The 18,209-nt window shown below is 46.3% G+C and overlaps 1 protein-coding gene across 4 annotated transcripts in view; it reads right to left on the bottom strand.

Moving 5' to 3' along the window:
- The window catches only part of PPP4R3B (protein phosphatase 4 regulatory subunit 3B), a 381,773-nt gene that overhangs the window by 97,380 nt on the left and 266,184 nt on the right, over positions 1–18,209 (bottom strand). For all 4 annotated transcript variants that reach the window (XM_086927499.1, XM_086927500.1, XM_086927502.1 and 1 more), the window contains exon 12: positions 2,590–2,759. In XM_086927499.1, the coding sequence (XP_086783625.1) occupies positions 2,590–2,759 (170 nt within the window). The remainder of the gene's footprint in view (positions 1–2,589; positions 2,760–18,209) is intronic.

Genomic DNA, 18,209 nt, shown 5'->3' with positions numbered 1-18,209 from the left:
TACCTGAGGACTTGGATCCCGACGACCGGTGTCCACTCCCAGAGCTGTGATGACTCAGACCTCGCGACCTGTCCCTCGACCTCCCGTGGGACCGGGACCTAGAGCGGTGCGGGGCCGACTGCCGGAGCTCGAGCCGCTTGCGGGACCGCTCCAGCCTAGCCTTCGACGTCAGGGCCCGGCAGTCGGAGCAGGTGCGGTCGTCGTGATCGAGGCCTTAGCACTTCAGGCACCGGCGATGGGGTTCCGTAACAGACATCAGTCGGTCGCACTTCGAGCAGGGTAGAGCTTCTCCGGATCTGCGCTAGCTGGCGCGGAAAAAAGAAGAACTGACGTCAGCGCGCATGGGCGGCGTCCAAGTACTCCGACAACGTCATTCCGGCGCTAACGACGACTGACGCGGAGCCGCAGACGACGCCTACCGACGCGCAGGGGTATTGCTACGCAAACATTTCCGGATCCAGTCTGACGCCTGGGGATATTCTAAGGTCTCTTTCAGGTGCTACTGATTGTGATCCTCCTTGTGTGTTGATGTAGAGCATGGTTGTGGTGTTGTCCGTTGAGATCAACACCCTGTTTCCGTACAGCTCCTTCTGAAAGGCTTTTAAGGCTATGAAAACAGTTTTAAGTTCCAGGTAGTTGATGTGCTGGAGCGCATCTTGTTGCAACCATAGGCCCCTCACCTTGAGCTTGTTCATGTGTGCGCCCCACCCCAGCTGGGAGGCGTCCGTTGTGATGGTCACTGTTGGAGTTGGTTGTGTGAATAGTTTCCCCTGTCATAAGTTTTCCTTGTTCCACCATGCTATTTCCTGATGCACTGAGTGTGTGACAACCACTAGATCTTCCCAACTCCCAGTGGCCTGTGACCATTGCTGCATTATCTATTCCTGGAATGGTCTCATGTGGAGTCGAATATTTTGGACCAGGTGAATGCATGACGCCATCATTCCCATCAGCTTGCTCACCGTCCTCACTGTCAGAACTTGCCCCTTGCGGTACTGAAGTGTTTCCTTCAGTATCGCCAATGTTCTCCTCCTGCTGGGGAACACTTTGGCCTGTAAGGTGTCAATCTCCGCCCCTAGGAGATCTTGATTTGACGATTTTTCCCAATGGATTGAGAAATCCAGTCGTGTCAGTGTTCGTATGACCTGCTGGATGTGTTTACATTGGCTGTACGAACTTGCCTTTACGAGCCAGTCGTCGAGATAAGGGTATACGTGTATTACTTGGCTTCGTAGGTGTGCTGTGACAGCTGCTAGGCTTTTTGTAAACACCCTTAGTGCGGATTTCAGTCCAAATGCCAGCCTTCGACGACCTAGGCTTCGAGGGTTTTCGCCGATTGAGAGTCCTTTTCGAAGGATTGCTGTCCTTGGTTGCTGTTGCCTTCGTCAAGTGTTTTGGAGGCAATGATCTCTTTGAGGCCTTTGCTTCACTCCTACGACCGTCGCTCGGGATGTTAAATTCACCCTTTCGAGTGTCTATCGAGTGTTTAGGGGTCGACGACTCCCTTACCTCCTTCGACTTCTTCTTATGGACCTCGACGACCGTGCAGTCATCCGGCGAGGTTGTCCTCCTCTCCACTGGAGAGGCCCAAGTCTCAGGGCGATGGAGGTGGCCCCTGATTGTCGTAGTTCACCCTTCTCTGCCACTCTTTTACTCTGATGTTCTTGGGAGTGAACGCCGAGCATGTGTTGCAGTCTTCGCTGATGTGGTCGAGCAGCAGGCAGAGGTTACAGACTGGATGCTGGTCCTTCTGGGAGTATTTGTGGTGGCAATTGGTGCAAAACTTGAAAGGTGTTTTGTCCATTCCCTGGCTCAGGGAACCCCCTCGAAGCGCATGGTCCGTAGAACGTCGAGATTTCGGTCGAAAACCTTCCGTTTCCTGCTCTGTAGTCCAGTGTAGTTGAAACCTGCTTTTTGACTATTTTCTACAATTTTCCTTGATTCCTCTTCCAAAACTCTGGAACTCTTCTGTAACGATACAGAACCAATGGCGGAAAAAAGAATCTTAAGATGGCGACCTAAGGTGGGAGCTTCCGTAGGAAGCACATTGACGTCACGAAGGCCACCAAATGGTGGTATGTCGAGGCCCACCTGGGCCACTTTAAAAAAGAAAAAAAAGACTACAATTACGGACCCAACTACTAGATAGCGGAATAATGCATAGTGAATCCAGAAAGATTCACGCTGCAAAACTTTTTCTTTAAAATATCCATTTGATGCTGGCAGGTGCTCTACCAAAATCATGGATCTATGTTAAAATCCAGTCATTTAACTGCATAACTGAAAAGTGGCAGAAGAGTTGTCACATATTGCTTTGATTTTGAGGAAATCGTAAAAGGCTTGTGAATTTACGAGAAACAATCATGAATCATATTTAACTGAAAAGCAATGACTCACCTCAGGTGCACAATTTACACCACACATGAGTCTGATCTGTGAACATTAACATTTTTAAGAATTGGTTAAAACTTTTTTATAAAGTCTATTAAAGAGAACCAAGTCTTAAAATGGTACTTTCGTTTACCCATTCCTAAATATAAACATGCCTAGTTTAAGAACAATAGATACATATGATACTTTAATACTTACCACTCTTATGAATTCGAAGAGTTCAATTATCGCAGAATTTAACAGATTGTATCTTGTTCCATTATCCAGAAGTGCATTAATAACTGGTTCAAAAAGATTTCCTTTAATGATGTACCTGTTATAAAACTCGTCCTTCAAGCCTATTATCCTTCTCATGAAGCGAAGCGCACCTTTTGAAAAGATGGAAGACTGTTAAAACTGCTCAGAAAACTAAACCCAAAGCAGATGTTTTCTAATGTAATAAAAAAAATAAAACATTCATCTACCATTCCCTAAAGCTTTGGTACCTTGTAAAAAGCAATGTTGTCCCCTTACAGCGCAAAAAAAGACAGGCTGTTACATGAATCTTCCAATACAAGGACACATTATTGTATTCTTAGCTTTCCATTAATGGAATATTTTTGAAATTCATAAACATAACACTAGGTCGATCTGCATGTCTGAGTTCTTACAATCTATATCAGTAATTGGCTACTAGGTGTTGGACTACTGCTATTTACCATTAGTCTCCCCATGCTACCAATATTTTGGCCCTCCAACTTGATAACAAATGTATTGCTAATGAGCACTTGACTCTAGGCACTAATGTAAGCCTTCAAGACACTTTAGGAGGTGGTAACAAAGTTGCAACTCAGGTACAGTGTGATAAGTAAATATCATTTATCACTGCCCTGTTAGTACTATAACAAGACAGAACATTTAATTTGAAGCACATCAAAATGAACAATTTAAATAACATGTACACTGAATGTTAAAAGGCACTAGCACCTAGTTGGGCAAAGGCGCAACTCAAAACATGTTTAAAGAAAAAGTAACTGCAAGAACGAGGCAGCAGAAAACTGGCCCAATAGCTGATGCTAACCTAAGGGGATGTGTTTTGATGGTTTGAGAACATCAAAACTCTAGTTTATTTCAATGTTCCTTGAGTTTCTAGTTGTTAATGAAACACAGGCTTCAAATACAACCAGCAATGGCAAAGCCAACAGATCACACTTTTGAGACTACTGCCTCTGATATTGCCTTCTGTTCCTGCTGTACAGCATGGACGTTATCAACTTTTACAATGATTTGTAGCCTTGCTGTATGCCAGCATGACTAAAAATAATTTTTGAACCATCTATGATCTAGCCAGCCATAATGCACTTTATTTTTTTTTTCTTTAATCTCATGAGGCCTAGCTGCGTCATGGCCCTTTTTAAAATTGGTTTTAGCCACACTGTAATGACAAACTCCCAGCACCATATACTCTTAATGGCAGCACTGCACTTACAAAGCCCAGGAATGGACTTGGGCACTGTAGAGGTACAGGGCTCAAGCACATGTGACCTCGCCATGGGCATAGGGCACCCAGCTAGTGGAGTGGCTGGTCTATGCCAGGGCAGTGGTTTGTGGGCATGGCACACAGGGATGTGTGCCATGTCGACTTCACTTTGTTCTGCACCAATACACGCAGCCTGCCAAGGTGTGTGTGTGTGTGTGTGTCAGGGTAGAGGACCTCGAAGGGTGGCACAATAAGTGCTGTAGCCCTTAGAGGCTTTCTCTGGTCACAGTGCCCTCGGTACCTGTAGTACAATTTACCAGGGGCTGACCTGTGGCCAGAGATGCCAATTTGGTTTAGGCCCCAACGCAATTTCAGGGAAGGATCATAGGCCCTGGTTGTCCGATTAGCAATCGAGCAAACAGTGGGACATTCCATGCAGAAAGAAAATATGGATTAACTGCTAGGGCAACCTCAAATCTGGGGAATCATGTTGGAGTCTCAGCAATCCCTATACATTATCCTGTGATTCTGGGCAAATCATTTAATCTCCTGTGCCCAACAAAAAATTAATATGTCCTTAGAAATGCAACTGGTGCTCATGTAAAGTGCTCTGATACTTTGGGTCAAGGGAGAAGTGTGGCTCACCGGTTAGAGGCGGCAGACCCAGAAGCAGAGGTCGGCCCAGGACCAGGGTTCAATTCCCGACGCGGCAGGGTACGGAACCAATGTCAGCGGGCTCGATAAATCTCGCCTCGGTGCCTCTCTAACCATGGGTCCCACGCTGCAACTCTGGGCAATAGCTTGGTTAATCTCCACAACGGCCCCCTCGCTGCTGGGGATGCCTGGCTTCACCTTGGTGATGCCCAAGAGGGACCATCTCACAGGGAAAGCCAGGATGGGTTCCCCAGCGGTACACAGCGCCAAGAAACCCTGGGGTGAACGTGCGCTCTACAAATTCATACTAACATGACATAACAAAGTTATGCGCTATATAAAACTCAGGGGGAGGGGAGGGGGGGGGGGGGGGGGGCTATTTTACGCTTGACCAAAATAATATATGTCCTTTCAGGCACAAAAGTATAATTTCATATACTGTGCCCCTCTACCTAGCTAGATTTAATGAGTTACTTACCTTTGGTACCACCTTATCTGGTAGAGACATGATCTAGCCGCAGATGCCTTACCTTTGAATTTCCCAGGCATCAGACTGGATCGGAAAGTTTTTCATCAAACAATGCCCTTGCACGCCGGTAGGTGCCATTGTCGTCGCCGGTGTGGACGTCTGCGTCACCTATATAGGCACCACCTCGGCACACTGACAGTTACTTTGTACAACTTTCCATGCCAGGAGCTCGGAGCCATGAAGTGCACTGACATTGGTGTGTTTAGAACTGGGGCCCTGAATGGAATCAGCCCTAACCCTAAAAACCTGTCCGTAGTGTGGGGAGGATCAGTATGGAATCTGAAGCTAGATCATGTCTACCACACAAGGAGTTACCAAAGGTAAGTAACTTGTCCATCTGAAAGAGACTTCTAGCTGCAGATTCCTTACCTTTGTATTGATACACAAGTAATAGCTGCCCCTAGGAGGGACTGCGGACCAGTTAAGTCCTGCATGACAGAGCTGCCATAAAGGCCGTCCTTTCGGACTGGACTGTCCAGGCAGTAGTGTTTGGGAAACAAGTGCAGAGATGCCCACATTGCTGCATGTCGAAGACTGGAACTCCACGCTGCAATGCCGTGGTAGAGAGCCCTAGCTGGTAGACTGAGCCCTTAAGCCGTCAGGGGGCTACTTTTTGGCTTGAGCATAGCAAATGTTGATGCAGAGGAAGACCCATTGTGAGATAGTCCTCTTCTGCACCACACAACCTCTCTTTGATCCAATGTATTCCACGAAGAGTTGGTCACCCACCCGGAACTCTTTAGTGCAGTCAAGGTAGAACGACAACGCTCTTTTTAGGTTTAGACTGAGTTGCTCCTTTTCTTTAGAGGGGTGCGGAGGAGCTTAGAAAGTGGGCAATGTGACTGATTGCCCCTTCTAGAATGGCGTTACCACTTTCGGTAAGAAAGAGGCCCTAGTGCGAGACACCAACTTATCAAGGAATGTGTTCAGGTAAGGAAGCTTGGATGACAGAGCATGCAATTCGCTCACCCCCCTGGCAGACGTTATTGCCACTAAGAAAAAATCTGTTTTGATGGTAGGCAGGGGGAGGGGGCAGTAGTGCAGAGGTTTGAAAAGAGCTCGCATCAGGAAGGTGAGAACCAAATTAAGGTCCCAACGAGGCATGATTAACTGGCAGGTGGGATCATATGTAAACAAGCCTTTAAAAAAACTATGGACAATAGGCGATTTAAATAAAGCGGATTGGTCTGGCAGCCTCAAGAAGGCAGACAGGGCTAAAAGGTACCCTTTGAGAGCAGAGCCATGCTGGGCAAGGGTCAAAATAAAAGTAGATCTTGAGAGAGGGGAGCAGAAATAGGATCAGTAGATTGTTCTGTACAATATTTTACAAATTTGTTTCAACAGCAGGCGTATATGGTCTTGGTAGAGGGAAGCCTGGCTGCAAAAATAATCAACTGCCGCAGCTTAATCTCCATGCAAGAAGGCATAGAGTTGACAGGATTGGGTGAAGGACCCTCCCCTGCTGCTGCCATCGAATATCCTCCCAAAGAGGAATGCCTGATCTGAGAATCAATGCTCAATAGGAGAAGCTCAGGATACCAGACTTTCAATGCCCAGTCCAGAGCAAGAAGAATGACTTGGCCCTGGTTGCTCCTGATCTTCTTTAGCACTCTGGGCAGGAGTGCGGAAAGGCGCATAGAAACCTGAGCTCCAATCGAGACGGAAAACGTCTCTGCGTGAGAGCCACCTTGGAAACTTTGGTGTACAAAACTGCTGAGATTTCTGTGGAGGCGAACCGATCTAACCACTGCTCTCCCCACTGACGAAACAGACCTTGCACCACCTCCGGATGGAGAGGCCCTTCGTGATCAGCTAGGCATTGATGGCTGAGTTTGTTCACCCTGGCGTTCAGAGAACCTGCCAGGTGTTGAACCACCAGGGATGTGCCCTGCTGGGCCTCTTGACAAAGAGTCCACGGCCCCACCCTGCCCAGTTTGTTGCAGTACCACATGGCAGTGGTGTTCATGAACACTTGAACCAGCTGTGCCTTGATAGAAGGAAGAAAGGCTTTCAATGCTTTTGTTCGGGAGGATAGGACAGCTCTGTCCAGAACAGCTCTGATGAACGGGAGCGTTTGAGGGAGTCAGGTGTGACTTCGGCACGTTGATTCTGAACCCCAGCAAATGCAAGAAGTTCGATGTAGTCTGGAGGTTGGAAAAAGCATGGGCGAGCTCGCCTTCAACAGCCAGTTGTCGAGAGAGCGGAAGACTAACACCCCTGATCTGCACAGATGAGCTGCGACCACCGATATCAACTTGGTGAACACCTGAGGAGTGCTGGTAAGGCCAAACGGGAGCACCGTAAACTGAAAATGCTCGTGTCCTACAGTAAAACAAAGGTAGTGCAGATGAGCCGAGAGAATGTGAAAAAAGGCGTCTTGCAAGGTCACGGATCGCAATGCAAGGCTGGTGGAAGAAACCATTTTCTTGCCCCAACTATCCAGCCCCTTGGATTCCTGCCCAAGGGAGCGGAGGGATCATGCTTTGAGAGGTAGAGGCTTGGACCACCAAGTTCTCAGGGTAGGGTGGTTGGCGAGGAAATTTGGGTTGCCCGGTGCAGGGTGATGGCAGCGGGCGAGTCTCCGATTCACAGAAGCCCCTGTGAGCTGGGCTTCGATCAGGTTCCCAGATGGACATCAGTCAAGGACTCTTAGAATGGCAGGAGGGGTTCCGAGGAGGAGACACCAGACTGTAGGACCTTAGTCAAGATATTCGAAGGGAGCTAAAGGTACAGGACCTCAGCTGCCCTTCTCACCACCATAGCACATGAATCTCCCTCCTCCAAAGCCAAGGTAAAGGGAGAAAGCTGGCTAGATTCTGGAGATGTATCCAGTCCACTGACCTCACCCAATTCTTCATACCAGTCCAATTTCTGTTCAGGCTGGTCTTGGAAAGGGCCCAGCAAACCTACAATATTTCTCCATTCCTAGCCCCTCAAACACAGATCGAGACAATTCAAGAAATGACTTCTCATGCGGTTTGGTGATGGACCTTTCAACAGCCAGTCGTTCAAGTACAGATAAACGAAGATGCCCCTGCGACGCAGTGCGGCTGCCACTACCGCCATGCACTGCGTGAACACTCGGAGGGCTGAATTCAACCCGAAGGGCAGTGCTTTGTACTGGTAATGAGTGGATCCCACCATGAGAGGATCCCACCAGGAATCATAGGTATTATCTGTGATGCTGATTGATCAGGACAATGAAAGTATGCATCTTGCAGATCCAGGGAAACTCATCCAATCTCCCTGTCTGAGATGTGGATATAGTTGATGGAGAGCCAACATGCGAAACATCTCCTTATTGTTTAGTGTCCGCAGGTCCAGAATGGGTCTGCATTGTGCCTTTTGGCCCTTTTTCTTTACCAAGAAGTATCTTGAGTAAACCCCTTTCCCTCTTTGAGATACTGGCACCTTCTCAGTGGCTGACGGGTGGCAACTTCTCTCTGCAAGAGCTTTAACTGGTGACAATGACAGATCTGGATGGATTGAGGGGGGATGGTGTCGAAAAAGTAGAGAGGACCCATTCTGCAGCGTAGCTAGCTCCCACTGATCCTCTGCAATAGCTCGCCACTCTTCGAGATGATTTACAATACTTCCCCCCCCACCGGAGTGGTGAACGGTGATGGGGGAAGTGAGTACTCATTGCTTTGTCTGCGTCTTGGCGGAGTTGTTTTCCACAGCAATTATCACGGAATCCGGGGGAGGATCAGCTCTAAGGAAGAGTGGATCGTCCCTCTGGTGAACGGTACTTTTTTTAAGATTCTCGCTGGAGCGGTCTTAACACTCGCAGGTATGAGAAAGATGTCCATCACTGGCTCTATGAGGCCTGGTACCAATGGGAGCAGAGATTTAGATGCTGCTCTTTGGTGTAGAGTCTTAAAAAGCACAGAGGATTTACTTTGACGAGTCGGCATAGGGATACCTAGCTTAGTCGCCCCTCTACCAAGAATGTCCAGTGTAGACATTGTCCACCAGAGACCCTCGACGGCAGACTGTCGGTCAAAGTAGGCGAGTAGTCTCTATGGGAAAAGGGGGACGGAGTTTGGGATCAGTGTTCTCTTCTCCTGCTTCTTGATCTAGATCTCCTCCTGTGCGAGTGCGCAGGGGTAAGGCTGCAAGCTCTGGCCCTTGAAGGAGAACGTTCTCTATCCACAGCCTGTACTAGACGAGCAAACAGATCTGTGGAGAGGGCTCGAGTAATGCTGCTCCACTGTGACTGTGGCATTGGACCAGTGAAGCAAAGGCCTGTTCCATCACGGTGACAGATGGATGGAAGGTGATATGTGCCTCTCTCGCTCCTCAGGAGACTGTGCAGGAGGGGAGGGGGGGTGGGAGTTCACCTCTTCATTTGCATCTTGGTTGGGGAATCTTGGGTGTCCCCCTTACGCTGGACGTCGAGATCACCACCTCTGAAGATCTTGATCCTCGGTGAGAACTGGGTGAGCCTGTTCTAGACGTCGGTGATGGTGACGATGAAATGGTTACTTGAGGGGAGGCTTCTTTGGAAGGGTGCCTAGACGCTGATCGGGAGCGTCTGCGCACAGACTGTCTCAACTGAGACGTCTGCCTTAACGATGACTTTCTCCTCTTGGAAGGTGGACTTGACCTTGCAGCAGAACGTCCTCTAGACAACAAACGTCTAGCAGACCCTGATGGAGTGCCATGCTTCAACGTCCGCTGCCCCTTCTCAGAAGACTGGTGCCTCGACGTCGACCGGCGTTGGGCTGCCGGCGACAGAAATCTGTCTTGACGCGGATGATCTCTGTACTGATCTTGACAGAGTTTTCTGTTTTGATGTTGATGGAGTTTGACGAATCGACGAAGAGCCTTGGCCTGACTTCGACGGAGACTTCTGCCTCTACACCGAAGGAGGTGTATTGTGCCTCGACGTCAAAGATCTTTGGACTGATCTCGACGGAGACCTGTGCCTCGACATCGATAGCCGACGAGGAGGCGACGGAGTGATGCGCCTAGACGTCAATCGCGGATGATGAGGAGACTATGGAGCGATGTGCCTCGACGTCGATGACGGAGTGATGTGCCTCGAAGTCTAATGCTCAGCCAGCGTCAACTGAGATTTTTCTATTGACGTTGAGCATTGCCTGGTTGACGTCAACGGAGGACTTGTTACCTTAGTCAGCTCTGATTTAGTTGTCGATCGCTGATCGGCATCACCAAAGTCTTCGACGCAGATTTCTTTGTCAGCAGCTTCAACGTCGATCCAGATGCCGACTGAGAACATGTCGGGACCTTTCCTCTCGACATAGACCGGGTTCTCTTCTTCTGCTGCCTCACAGGAGACCTACCTCTTTCAGAGAGGCCATAACGTTGAATCCTCTCCCTGTCCTTGATGGTCCTTCTTGACAACTTCTTACAATGATAGCAGTTGTTAGAAGAGTGAGACTCAGGGAGGCAGAGAATACACACAGTGTGTATCTGTTCTGGCCTTCTTCCTGCCACAAGAAGGGCAAGGGTAAAAGGCATTTCTTAAGAAAACAAACGTTTTTTGGAATATAAAGAAGGTGTCACTTGCACTAAGACAAAAAGACATCATGTGAAAGCAGAAAAACTAGAATTTTAGAAGATATTTTTGACAGAAAGTAAAAAAAAGGAAGAGCTGAAAATCCAGGGTCCTGACTGAAGGAGCCGGAAACAACAACTGACTTAACTGTCACCCCTGCGGCATGATGGGAAGCGGAGTTATGGCTGCCTTAAATGCACGGTGCCAGTTTTTGTTGAAAATGTTTTCATTTTCTTTTCTTTTGGTTTAAAATGCAGCCTGTAGGCTAACAATGTCTATTTTATTTGCAGGTTTACTCTTTATGAGTGCTTTACTCATTAAAAAAGAAAGTTCAAGTTCTACTTGCCCTCTTGTGTTTTTATATATTTGAAAATACAGTCTTTATGTGTGTTATTACATTGTGTAGCCTCCTATTGGGAGCTGCATTGTGATGAGAAAAAATGATATATATATATACACACACACAAAGAAAACAAAGCAGAGCCCACAGCTTCGGAATCCTTGCAAACTGACGCTTTATTTGGTCTGATCGTGTGGCTGCTTAAAACAATTCTTTTACTCCTATACGTTTCGGCGCCAAGCGCCTTGATCACAAGTGAGTTGATTTAGTAAATTACAATGTCCCAGTGGTCACATGGTCCTGGTTTAAGGCCACCATGCCCAGAATGCAACATTTAAATTTGACAACTTGGCTCACATTGTGTTATGTTGTTGCTGAATAGTTTTCCACATTGGCCAATGTCTGTGTCAACTTCTTGATGCATAGTGGGAAATAATAAAAGCACAGTGCACTTTGCTGCCACTACAAACGTAAATACTTGCTTGAAAGTGAAAACACAAAGTCTGCCAGAAAGAGGGCAACCCCTCCTTCGTCTCCCTTTCTCTTGACTCACACCAAATAACCCTGGAAGTCCAGTGGTTGGTGTGGTTTTGAGCGCTTCATGCCCCCTCCATCAGATTAGCACAGCACCATGTCACTCTGGGCAATAGCTTGCTTAATCTTCCCGACGAACGAGCCGCACTCCTGCGATGAGATTTAAACCTTTTATTCTTGTACTTGAGGCAACCTGACGCGTTTCAGTCAGAACTTTGACCTTTCTCAAAGGTAACGCCTTTCCGCATCTACACACCACCTTGCACTTCCTACTATTTATAGTTTTCAAGCCTCCAGTGGCTGCTTGTGTAAGCGCATTGCATGATGGGGCTTGTGGTATGTAACAAACTTTGTTTTCGATCCCTCCAGTGGGTGATGCTTTAATTGTCTTAATTTCTCCAAGGTTTCATCGCCGCTCACTTGCATACATCTTTTCATATGATCTGGGGCAGCATGCAGAGTCTAGTCTATCGGCGGCGCACTGCAGAACCCTATTCGCTTTCACAGGATGCCTGGGTGGTTCTCCTTCGGGCAGCCTTGGCGCGCTTTCTGGCGGTGCATTGCTCTCGGCAGAACAAAGCCGGCATATATTTCTCCACTCTTCCCTTACTGGCAGAAACGAACGGCACTCCTGCGATGAGATTTAAACCTTTTATTCTTGTACTTGAGGCAACCTGACGCGTTTCAGTCAGAACTTTGACCTTTCTCAGAGGTAACGCCTTTCCGCATCTACACACCACCTTGCACTTCCTACTAAATATATATTACCTACTGGCGGTCGCCAGTAGGTAGTTATAGTTAGGATTTTTTTCAATGTTAAATCTCAAAATTCTATTTGGAATAACTTTGGCGCCGGTTGACGAATCTGCCTGAAAATTTCCTGAAAATGGCCTCGCGGCGTTCCGGTCCTTCCCTGAAAGTTTGGGGGGGGATACGTCAAGCGGGGGGCGAGATAAAAGGGGGGTCCCAAAACGCGTTTTCCCCATGTTAATTTCCATAGGGCGGTCGATTTCACTTTTAGCCCGAACGGCTGAATGGATTTCCACCAAACTTGGCAAAATTGTAGGGACTGGTAGCCCGATGTGCCTTTGCTATGTCTCAAGATATGTGCTTCAGTGGATTTTGAGAAATTTAGGTTCAAAAAAATATATATATCTGTAGCCGCGCTCCGGTACGCGCACCGGGGAGCGCACCGGGCGCGACACGCGACTTGCACGCAGAAAGCTGATTGGCTCTCAGTTGTCTGTAAACATTCTAAACAGTCCGGAGCGGCCGCCATCTTGTCTATCGGTAAAATCTAGTCATAAGAGGTGGCAAAAACAAAGGGGGGAATTGACCATAAGGGGGTAGGGTAGACCCCCCCTGACCCCCTAGGTTTGATATGGGGGCTATAAAAGGGCCCCGCGGGGCATTTAAAATATTTATTTTTTTTCGTTTTGCGCGGGGGAAGCGCCCGGTGCGCGCACCGGGGAGCGGCCCTGGGAGCGTACTAAGAGGAAAAAAGGTGACAGAGTTTTTAAAAAATGAAGTTTTGATTTAGAAATTGGAGGTAGTTCTAAAAAGAACTTTTTTTTTCTTCTTTTTGTTGTTTTATATTTTTTTTGTGTTTTTTGAACTTTTTGAACTTTTTTTGGCTTTTCAAAACAGTTTTATATTTTTTTTGTATTTTTTTAGGGGGAGAAACAAAAAAAGGGAATTGAAACTGGCTCAACTGGAGCAAAAAAACAAAAAAAACCAAAAAATTACTTCTTTTTGGGGCACTTGTGATTATCACCTGCAAGGACGATGAGCTTAACGCTTTTTTCGCCATAGGCGATAAGCTTGCCACATGCAGAACAAGTGACTTTAAAAATCAGCAAATCTCGGCTGAATGCAAGGCATCACCTCGGATGTTTCTGGTTCTGATGAAGTGGGTTGGTTTCTTTGGGAGGGGGTCCTTGATGACTGGGGGAGGTTACTGGCCAGTTCCCTGAACTCTGCACGAGAGTAGTTGTTTGGGTGCTTTCTGGTCATGTGCCGAATCACGGTATAGTTACCAAAAGAATATTTTTTGTTTGGGTTGCCCCGTGAAAGTTCATCATTGCAGATGAGGCAAGTCACCTTGGGCGCATTCACCTTTTTTTTCCCCTCTGGGATTGAAAAAAACTGCCATACAATGTGTGGTTTGGGTTTGTAAGGTGTATTTTCTTCTGGCAGCCATCTTCTTCTCCCCTCCTCCTCTTCCTCTTCCTCCTCCTCCTGTTCTTGACCACCAATATAATTTGGAGCTGGTCCTCTTGGTGGTTGTGGTGGTGGTGGTGGGGCAGATGCACCAGCTGATGCTACTACTGAAGCCATTATTTGGAGCAAAAAAGTAGAGAGAGCAACAAACAGGTCTTCCTCAGTCAAAGGACAAAGTCAGAATAAGGAAAAAAGGTGGGGTCTTTCATCATTTAGAAAAAACAACTGTCCTGAACCAATGAGAAGTGTTATTTTCAGGTCACAAGACCAGGGGCTTCATCATTATGAAACTAAAACTGTTATGAACCAATGAAAAGTGTTATTTTCTGCTCACATGACCCGACGCGCTTACGCTACGCGCCCGGGTGCGCGCCCCGGGTCGCGCAGCGTAAGCGCGTCGGAAGTTTACGTTGTGCGATCGTATTCGCTCGAGTACTTCCGGGTGCGCTTACGCCGTGCGTATCACGCGGTCGCGGCTACGCGATACGTCACGATCATGTTTTCGTTTGCGATATTGGCGCTCACGGGACGCTCCCCGGAGCGCGCCCCGGGGCGCTTTTCAGAAATACGCTTTTCGGGGCGCTCCCCGGGGCGCGCTCCGGGAGCGCGCCCCCCAAAAATTTAAAAAAAAAAAATGGGATAATTGTAGGGACAGGTAGCCCTATTCTGAAGTGGTTTGTAAAAAAATTAACTTTAGAAAAATATGTATTGTGCTACATTGGGCTTAATATATGTTAGAGCCAAAATGTAGCCCAAATGTAGCCCAATGTAGCCCAAAGATGGCCACCAGAGACCAAAAATTGTAAATGTAGCCCAAATTTCAACTAGATGTAGCCCAACTGTAGCCCAATGACAGAATGTACCAGAGTGTTAAAAAGAACAACTAGAGTGCTAACAGTCTTATTTATAAAGTGAAACTTATAGTTAGGAATTAGCATTAACAAAACCTATGAAATTCACTGAAAAAACCATAAGTTTCACACCAGTTATAGTTAGGAATTAGCATTTAAAAAACCTATGAAATTCACTGAAAAAACCATAGGTTTCACACCGGTTATAGTTAGGAATTAGCATTTAAAAAACCTATTAAATTCACTGAAAAAACCATAGGTTTCACACCAGTTATAGTTAGCTGGAAATTTTACTGATATAAAACCATTGAAATTCCCACGTTATAGTTAGTCGGACTCACTATAACTTGCACGTGCAATGCACTGCTGATGACATCACATATTACATCACTCATGACATGGTCAGTGACATCACTCATGACATCACTGATGACACCATCCAGTGAATATGTGTCTTTCTGAAAAATAAATATTAGTGAGTTATGTTTAAATATTTAAATACATATATTAGTGTTTCACTTTGTGTATAAGTGGCTACATGTGTTGATAAGTAGCTACATGCGTATGTATATGGGTTATTTGATATTTTTATTAGTATCAGTATGAGTGTCTATATGGTTTGGTGGGGGTATTACTTAGCACATAGATGCATGAGTGACTGACTCTTTGTATGTGTTTTGAAGACAGCATATGTACAGGACTGTATGGGTGGATGAGTGTCTATATGTGTTTGTTAGTGAGTGAATGACTGTCTCACTAGTGTCTTTATCAGTAACTACATATGTTTTAATCTAGTATATATGAATATTGATGTATATAAGTGAGTATATGTGAGAGTAAGAGATTGTAAGATTTCCTGTTTAAATAAGTATGTGTTTCTATAAGTGATTGTTTAAGAGAATAAATATGTGTAATTTTCAATAGAAGTAAGGTGGAAGTGTGTGTATAACTCTATATTCAAATAAATGGTTGTTCAATAGTTTATTTGCACGTGTGAATATGTGTGTGAGTAACTTTTGGATGAATGTCGGTGTGTAACAGGATGCATAGGTGTATCTCTTCATATGATGAGTGAGTATATGTATGAGTGACTATATAGAACTGTTGGTGAATGAGTGGATGTGTATATAGATAGTGGAAGTACAGAATTGCTTGTTGTAACTGATATAGGTATGTCCATTTTTTTAAAATTTCAGTTTCTATTTTTGAATATGTGTCTCAAGGGTTACTTTACACTGAGAGGAGGTCTGTCACTGTGTCACAAGGATGGTGTCATCAGTGATGTCATGAGTGATGTCACTGACCATGTCATGAGTGATGTAATATGTGATGTCATCAGCAGTGCATTGCACGCGCAAGTTATAGTGAGTCCGACTAACTATAACGTGGGAATTTCAATGGTTTTATATCAGTAAAATTTCCAGCTAACTATAACTGGTGTGAAACCTATGGTTTTTTCAGTGAATTTAATAGGTTTTTTAAATGCTAATTCCTAACTATAACCAGTGTGAAACCTATGGTTTTTTCAGTGAATTTCATAGGTTTTTTAAATGCTAATTCCTAACTATAACTGGTGTGAAACCTATGGTTTTTTCAGTGAATATATATATATATATATATATATATATATATATATATATATATATATATATATATATATATATATATATATATATAATTTCCATACATAATTTTTCTTTTATTTCCGGGGTCCTCGCACATGGGCGGGAATATTCAGTGCTTATGACTATTGATGAGGATCCCCTGGAAGAGAAGAGAACTTGTCCAATCAATTAGCAGTGTGCTTTCCAGGGAGAGAGATTTTATGGTAGATCAATAAAACATTTAGCAAACAAAACAAGAATGACTATTTGCTAAATACTAGGATAATGGTGCAAACTTTAGGTTCACAGTTACTCAATCAAGTGTCTTTAAGCAATGTGGAGATTTTATAAAGGAGACTTACATCTTCAAAATGGCTATCTTTAGAGGTAAGGATGTGAAATAATGTGACTTTAACGCAACAGTTGCAAAAACAACAAGTGATGGACTGAGTGTGGATCAATGTCACACACTCCCCCAGTCAAAAGATCTGGGCCCAAATCCATCGTTTTTTTGCACTCCACACCACCCTGGGTTAGACAATGGCGATATGCAAATCAGCTCTGACCCTGTTGCCCCATGGGAACAGTCCAGTCCGAACTACAAAAGCCATGTCCTTCCCAGAACGGAATCAAGCATCCGAGGACCGGACCGGTTTCGAGGTAACACCTCTCATCAGCCCGGCTAGCTTGATTCCAAGTGGTGTGGAGTGCCTGGGACCCACGTCTGGGCATCCCCAGCGCACTTAGGGCGGCAATTGCAAAAACAACAAGTGATGGACTGAGTGTGGATCAATGTCACACACTCCCCCAGTCAAAAGATCTGGGCCCAAATCCATCGTTTTTTTGCACTCCACACCACCCTGGGTTAGACAATGGCGATATGCAAATCAGCTCTGACCCTGTTGCCCCATGGGAACAGTCCAGTCCGAACTACAAAAGCCATGTCCTTCCCAGAACGGAATCAAGCATCCGAGGACCGGACCGGTTTCGAGGTAACACCTCTCATCAGCCCGGCTAGCTTGATTCCAAGTGGTGTGGAGTGCCTGGGACCCACGTCTGGGCATCCCCAGCGCACTTAGGGCGGCAATTGCAAAAACAACAAGTGATGGACTGAGTGTGGATCAATGTCACACACTCCCCCAGTCAAAAGATCTGGGCCCAAATCCATCGTTTTTTTGCACTCCACACCACCCTGGGTTAGACAATGGCGATATGCAAATCAGCTCTGACCCTGTTGCCCCATGGGAACAGTCCAGTCCGAACTACAACGATGGATTAGGACCCAGATCTTTTGACTGGGTTGAATGTGTGACATTGATCCTCATTCGGTCCATCAACTGTTGTTTTTGCAAACTCGCTATAAGTGTACTGGGGATGCCCAGACGTGGGTCCCAGGCACTCCACACCACTGGAGTCAAGCTAGCCGGGCTGATGAGAGGTGTTACCTCGAAACCGGTCCGGTCCTCGGATGCTTGATTCCGTTCTGGGAAGGACATGGCTTTTGTAGTTCGGACTGGACTGTTCCCATGGGGCACAGGGTCAGAGCTGATTTGCATATCGCCATTGTCTAACCCAGGGTGGTGTGGAGTGCAAAAAAACGATGGATTAGGACCCAGATCTTTTGACTGGGTTGAATGTGTGACATTGATCCTCATTCGGTCCATCAACTGTTGTTTTTGCAAACTCGCTATAAGTGTACTGGGGATGCCCATACGTGGGTCCCAGGCACTCCACACCACTGGAGTCAAGCTAGCCGGGCTGATGAGAGGTGTTACCTCGAAACCGGTCCGGTCCTCGGATGCTTGATTCCGTTCTGGGAAGGACATGGCTTTTGTAGTTCGGACTGGACTGTTCCCATGGGGCACAGGGTCAGAGCTGATTTGCATATCGCCATTGTCTAACCCAGGGTGGTGTGGAGTGCAAAAAAACGATGGATTAGGACCCAGATCTTTTGACTGGGTTGAATGTGTGACATTGATCCTCATTCGGTCCATCAACTGTTGTTTTTGCAAACTCGCTATAAGTGTACTGGGGATGCCCAGACGTGGGTCCCAGGCACTCCACACCACTGGAGTCAAGCTAGCCGGGCTGATGAGAGGTGTTACC

The sequence above is a fragment of the Lissotriton vulgaris genome, chromosome 6, assembly GCF_964263255.1.
Source record: "Lissotriton vulgaris chromosome 6, aLisVul1.2, whole genome shotgun sequence".
In the NCBI taxonomy this organism is placed as follows: Eukaryota; Metazoa; Chordata; class Amphibia; order Caudata; family Salamandridae; genus Lissotriton; species Lissotriton vulgaris.
Note: the sequence above shows the minus strand (reverse complement) of the source record. Positions and strands in the feature narration are given on the sequence as shown.